Below are 6812 nucleotides of genomic sequence, written 5' to 3'. Positions count from 1 at the left end.
GTACAATACATAGAGTCAATTGACAATGAGCTATGTTAAAATATGTAAAACAAAAAAAAAACAAAAAAAACTAACACACCACCATTCAACAAACACATTTCTAGAACATTTATTTATTTATTTATTTTGTTTGACCAAACCTATTATTCATCCTCGAACTTATTCCTGACATGTTCGTGTTTAACATCGCTGTCGTGGTTGCTCCTATCACTCAAGGAACCCCTAACCTAAAGGAACCCCTAATCTAAAGGAGGAATCCTTAACCTAAAAGGGATGCCATTAATAGATTATAATAAACAATAGATCGGCATATTCGACATTTCATAACATATTGTTATAAAACTTGTATTTTAAGAGACTTTCATAAAACATAAACAAATAAGTGATTTGGGGACTGCAGAAGTATGTATAACATCGTTTGTACTGTGACAGTATGTATATCTTGAATGTCCCATTCTTTTTTGATAATGGTCAAAATGATATTAACTGACCAAAATATTCCATTGTCTAGCTACACCACCTGAAATATCCTGCCCACCCGATATAACTGCGAGAGATACAGACTGTTCTAATGATGAACCAGCGGCGTATCCCAGTGCTGTTGCTACTGATAATGGTGTAAGTGTGACTGTTACTTGTTCCCCGTTATCTGGTTCACTGTTCCCAGTTGGTACAACACAAGTTAACTGTACAGCAGAAGATGGCAACGGAAATGAAGCAGAATGTTCCTTTGATGTCACAATACGTAAGTACTTGTTCGGTATTTATTTATATAGATGGCTTTTAATAGTACTAGACAGGCTAGGCATATGCCATTATGATTGTCATTCACGAAGGCAAGTTACACATAATGCACAAACACAAACACTAATTTACAGTGAATTAGTTCCTCAAATATTCAAGTCTTCAGTAATATCTTAGAACTTTTTGTGTGTGGTTAAGGGGAACGCCAATCCAGGAAATAAAGGCATTTTCATAGACTATGTGTTGCATCATGGGAGTCAGCAGATATATATCCGTAGTTGCATGATGCATATTCATGAGAGATGTTTTACATTGAAGAGAATAGCCACACAAGAGTCATGAATGTATTATTTCTGCTGACTCCCATGATGCAAAGGCCCATAACAAAGATACCATATCAAGGCACAAAATCAACTTGATGTTTCTCTGAAATTGCAAGTAATTGAATGTAATGTGAAATCATAAAATGACTCTCCAGAACCCACATTTTATGAAAATATCTGTATTTCCTGGAGTGGTGTTCACCATTAACAATATAAGCAATGTTTATCATTGAACAGAATGCTCTGTGATCAAGTCACAAAGAGATATGATAATATAAATGGCTTATTTTTGTTATCTGGTAAAATATATTTCCTTCCTTCCTTCATTTATTTATTTATTCATTCTTCATTAATTCACATTGTCTGATAAAGTCGTCACTACATCGGTGAAGATAGCACAGTAAAACTTATACATTAAAACAGATACATTAAAACTTTTTCTTCAAAATTCCTCTTGGTTTACAAGTGTAAAATAAAAAGATTTATACTGGGAGCGTACACACACACACACACACACACACACACACACACACATATATATATATAGGAAGTCAGTGGTAAGATTTGTCCGTAGTACAGTGCTCGATACGTCTGCACGCAGAGCGAAGTATATGTTGAGGGTAGAAGAAAATCAAGTCGGGGTTTTCGTACATCAACATCTCCTGACGAGTGATTTACTCACGAAACAGGCTTGTAGAGACGAAAACCCCGACTTGATTTTCTTCTACCCTCAATATATATATATATATATATATATATATATATATATATATATATATATATATATATATATATATATATATATATATATATATATATATATATATATATATATATATATATATATATATATATATATATAACTCGGTGAGTATCAATCTGCTAAGACAGTGCTCTATACCGCAGTGGCAGAGCGTAATAGTTTTCATTAATTGCAATTAGCAAAACTATATATATATATATATATCACATATATGCTGGATTTCTTCTTTATTTTTACAAACATACTGCAGCAACAATTTCATAACTGGGAATTGTGGTCATAATAATTTCATTATGGTATAAAAATGCTGACTTTTTTTACAGAACCTTGTATGATCGGACCGATCAAGGCACCATGCACACGAAATACTGTTACAAGATCATGTGAGGTTGGACCATTTACAGCACCATGTACCTATAATATCTGCTCTATTGGACCATTCCGTGCAGCATGTAAAATTGTCTGCATACCATGTGCCCTTGGACCATTCGAAGCACCTTGTACGACCGTACCATGTGAACCTGAAAACTAGGTACATGCATTCCCCTTTTCTAAATCAGACAACTCCCTCACACTAGTAATTATCGCACAAGGTTTGGGAGTATATGAGCATGTAAGCAGCACGAGAACAAGTTATGGGATGAAAAAGATGGGCAGCAGAAAATGTTATAGGATTGCACCTGTCACCACCTTCATTTGTATTGGTTTTGAAGCAATAAAGAAGTCTGCTTTGGAGTGAAAATCAACATGTAAAATAACACTTAAAGATGGCGATGAACAATTACTAGTTAACTCACATTGCTGATACTGGAATTTGAAAAAAATGTACTAAATGGATACAAGTAAGCACACATTGTTGAAAAAAAGTTCCTTTAATATGTGTTCTTCTTTTCTAGGTTTTGGAACCATTGGATGGACTATGAAAAAATTAATAAGCATTCACTTTGTCTTTCTGTAATTTATGGTCTAGAACTTAGAAGGCATATCAAAATTTAAATAAAAGTTATGGCATTGACTTATATGTACATGTATTTGTCTGTTATTTTGTTTCCATCGGTCATCGTTGTTGGCAATGGCAGAAATATACATACAGTTTGACAAATTTTGGCAAGTGAAAAAAGCCAGAAAGTGTTGCTTGGGCATATTTGAAACAGGCTCGTGTGTGTGCACAGATGACTGTATGCTTGTATGTAATGTAATGTATGTATGCATTTTTGTATGTATGTATGTATGCATGTATGCATTTATGCATTTTTGTATGTATGTATGTATGTATGTATGTATGTATGTATGTATGCATTTTTGTATGCATGTATGTATGTATGTATGTATGTATGTGTGTGTGTATGCATGTAATGTATGTACATGTATGTATGTATGTATGTATGTATGTATGTATGCTGTTTCCAAACATACTCCAGGCTAGCACAGCTAACTCCTTGACTCCAGTCAGCTCATTTTTTGTGGTAATTTTGTATTGACATCCACTTATGTTACTTCAACTAAAACATGTTCAATTATGTCTAGTAGCTCTCACAAGGAATTTGTTTATAATATAAAAAAAAACTCATTCTGTTCCAAGGAAAAAACAATATTGTCCAAACCCTTTGTTTGATATTTTATTGAATAATATTAAAAGCTTGTTCAAGTTCTCTTCATCAAAGTACAGCATCTTCAGTAAATATACTAACAGAGAGAATTACACGTATGTACCCCTCTAGGAAAAATAAATACAAAATTTGAAATTTGAAATATTCCAATAAGCTGCATAACTCTTCTATTTTCATGAAAGACTCGTCAATTAAACTGAGACACTGTCATTTATATGTACATGTACATAATACTATGATCAGTCTGGTAACAGCAGCTTATATCCAAGACAACCAATCATTGGCATTGTTGTTGACATTGTAATCCCTGTCAACAATTAATTAAGGGACTTGATTTGTCCAATCATTGTTTTTTTATTTTCTCTAAAAGATCTTCTATTCTGTATTTCATGATTGGTTGTCCTCTTCTCGTCTTTTTTGAAAATTTTCTGTGGTTTTCTTTCTTTTTCCTTTGATACTCTTTGAGAGCTTTGTCCATTTCATCCTTTTGTTTCTGTGCCTCCTGGAAAAATGAAGGACAAATTGGAAATTTTTTATTGAGAAAGGAGCAATGGTAACTACAGAAATGCACTACTATGAACACTGAGAAGTTCTGCTAACAATGGTAGCTACATACATGTACTACTACAACACTGAAAAGTTCTGCTAACAAATGGTAGCTACACACATGCACTGCTACTAAAACTTGAGAATTTCTCCTAACAATGGTAGCTACATACATGCACCGCTACTAAAACTTGAGAATTTCTCCTAACAATGGTAGCTACATACATGCACCGCTACTAAAACTTGAGAATTTCTCCTAACAATGGTAGCTACATACATGCACTTACTACAAACACTGCGAAGTTCTGCTAACAAATGGTAGCTACATACATACATTGCTACAAACACTGAGAAGTTCTAACAATGGTAGCTACATACATGCACTACTACAACGCTGAGAAGTTCTCCTAAAAATGGTAGCTACATACATACACTGCTACAAACACTGAGGAGTTCTAACAATGGTAGGTACATAAATGCACTATTACAAACACTGAGAAGTTCTCCTAACAAAACACAAATGATTGGTAATCTGTTAATGGTTGGGGCTTGATGCCAGCAATAATACCATGAAAATTTGCATAATAATTTACATATCATAATTATGGCAATTTGCATATTGATTTGCATATAATATGCCTGTTTTCAACATTGAAACATACTTTGACATGTTTTTATTTCACACACACACACACACACAGACACGCACACACACACCCACACACACACACACAGACACATGCACACACACACACCTATCCACACACACACACACCCACCCACCCCACCCCCCACCCCCCCACACACACACGCACACATGGACATCATCCATTTCTCTTCATGTGAAAGTATTATTACAATATTGTGATTCAAAGATTACTAAAGTTCAAAGGACTGTAGAAAACCTTTGAAGAATGTAATGGTAGAAACCTACAAATCATGATGACTTGGGTTGTAAGGATGGTGTTAGCACTGTGCTTTCTCAATATATGTTGTAATATGTATGTCATCAATTCAGGATATTCCATCTAAATCTAATCACAATTTTCATAAATATCCAACAACAGACTGATTGAGGTAATTGTTTTAGAGAAATTTTGTTTCTCTCTGTTGCCACATACACTTTTGATCTTGTGAAAAATAAGTTTGCATATTACCATAAATGGTGACCTCGCTACTTTTCAGTTGGCATAGGTATAAATGTTTACCTTCTAATACACATCTACACATATCACTTCACTGGTCTCCTGACACCTCAAAATCAAATCTACCAAACATTAACATATTTTTGGTCCAAAAATTAGATGCTGTATAGTGCCTATCTTAAACTGTAAAAGCCATTTATGAATACATACTTGTATTCGTGTCTCTTTCTCTTCTTGTTTCCTTTGAAATTCTAACTGTTCCTTCACAAATGGTTTAGTCTTTTTCCTGTCAAAGAATAAGAAAAAAAAACAAAGACATTCAATGTCATGTAGCTCATTTGTTGAATTTCCAAATGACTTTGCGCTTTTTAAGACTGATTGGCAAGCCAATTGGTTGCTATGGCACCTGGTGGGGCAACAGTAACAAACGCTAGCTGGTGTGTGATTATTTAACGAAATACATATCCCTTCAGTATTCAGTTATGTTTCAAAACATAACTCATGTGAACACACTGAAATAATGTACACATTAGAGTACTGTTTTGTATATTTATAAACATCCTATGGGTATTCTACATGTACAAGTCATAACAGCCATTGGGGAAGTGGCTAAATTACTACTAGGTTGATGTTGCTGATACCAGAATATATATATAAGCTGAAGGTGAAGAGCAAAGCAGGTCAAAGCTCTTGCTACAATGTGGCAAAGCAGGTCATAGCTCTTGCTACAATGTGGAGATGCATTAATTGATGATTACAAAGCCTTACCTCTTTACTTTCATTTCATTGTGAGAGCCACCAATTGTTTCTTGTTCTGTTATTTGTGATGATGGATCTTTTGTTGCTGTTACATCTGTCTGAGTATATGTCTGTTGGTTGTTAACATTCCCTTTGTGCTTCAGTTCTTGTCTCTCTTTCTTTTTTAGTTTCCTGTATTCATACATTATTTTTTTCTTCCTTCTGTCTGCATATCCTTGTCCTGTTTACATACACAAATGAGAGAAAACAAAATGTTTATGTCTTTCTATAAATTCTTACGACACCCCCGCCCCTCCGAAACAAGTGTGAACTTATGGAATAGTCTACCCACGGATGTAAAGCCCACGGTTATACTGCCATGCTCTACCTACAACATGTAACGCCGTTGTCACAGCAAGAACCAGGGATTTGAAAAGACTTGATCAACTGTGGAAGGATCAACCCTTTAGATTTGACTTTTATGACGACAAACCTACTCCTAGACAGAAGCAAATACAGATGGCATTAGAGGCCCACCAAGGCCTACAGTCAGAAGATGAGCTGTAACTTTGTAATGTAAACTTGTAAAGAAGGCACGTGTACACTAGCTATCATTCACCAGAATTCTGTTCACAGACAGTTTTATCTAATAGATAGACTAATTTCAAAACAAAGTCAACGGTTACCTTCATGTTTGTTACCAATAAAGGCCTTCTCATGCTTATACTTCCATTTCCTCTTTACCTTCCCTTTCTGAAAAGTGCTGTCACTTTTTGTCGTTTTATCGTCGTTCTTTTTCTTCCCTACCGATGTGGAAGGCGCCATCTTTAAAGGACGCCCTCACAAAATGAAAACGTGAATTTTAATTGTGATATTTCACGCAATGTAAGGTAAAGTGGGCAAATCTTTAGCAACTGTTATTTTGATTAAATGTGTTTGACTA

At 34.7% G+C, this 6812-nt stretch overlaps 1 protein-coding gene across 1 annotated transcript; it reads right to left on the bottom strand.

The window, feature by feature from the left end:
* Positions 1 to 3473: 3473 nt before the first annotated feature.
* Positions 3474 to 6700, bottom strand: LOC144448563 (uncharacterized). Its single transcript, XM_078138839.1, has 4 exons — positions 6556 to 6700; positions 5900 to 6110; positions 5342 to 5417; positions 3474 to 3942 (listed from the first exon to the last, which is right to left on the bottom strand). Exons 1-4 carry the CDS (start codon positions 6692 to 6694, stop codon positions 3784 to 3786), a joined length of 585 nt encoding a protein of 194 aa, XP_077994965.1. The 5' UTR covers positions 6695 to 6700; the 3' UTR covers positions 3474 to 3783.
* Positions 6701 to 6812: the final 112 nt, after the last annotated feature.

This window comes from Glandiceps talaboti, chromosome 17, assembly GCF_964340395.1.
Source record: "Glandiceps talaboti chromosome 17, keGlaTala1.1, whole genome shotgun sequence".
Lineage (NCBI taxonomy): Eukaryota > Metazoa > Hemichordata > Enteropneusta > Spengelidae > Glandiceps > Glandiceps talaboti.
The sequence above is the reverse complement of the archived record's forward strand: the minus strand, read 5'-3'. Positions and strand labels throughout refer to the sequence as shown.

What these genes read in the sequence shown, in the direction of transcription:
- LOC144448563 (XM_078138839.1), bottom strand. Translation starts at nt 6,694, where the DNA reads ATGGCGCCTTCCACATCGGTAGGGAAGAAAAAGAACGACGATAAAACG. An exon ending in TATTGGTAACAAACATGAAG is followed by an intron (nt 6,111 to 6,555) that starts GTAACCGTTGAC and finishes GTATGTAAACAG; the next exon opens with GACAAGGATATGCAGACAGA. An exon ending in AGAAAGAGACACGAATACAA is followed by an intron (nt 3,943 to 5,341) that starts GTATGTATTCAT and finishes TCATTTTTCCAG; the next exon opens with GAGGCACAGAAACAAAAGGA.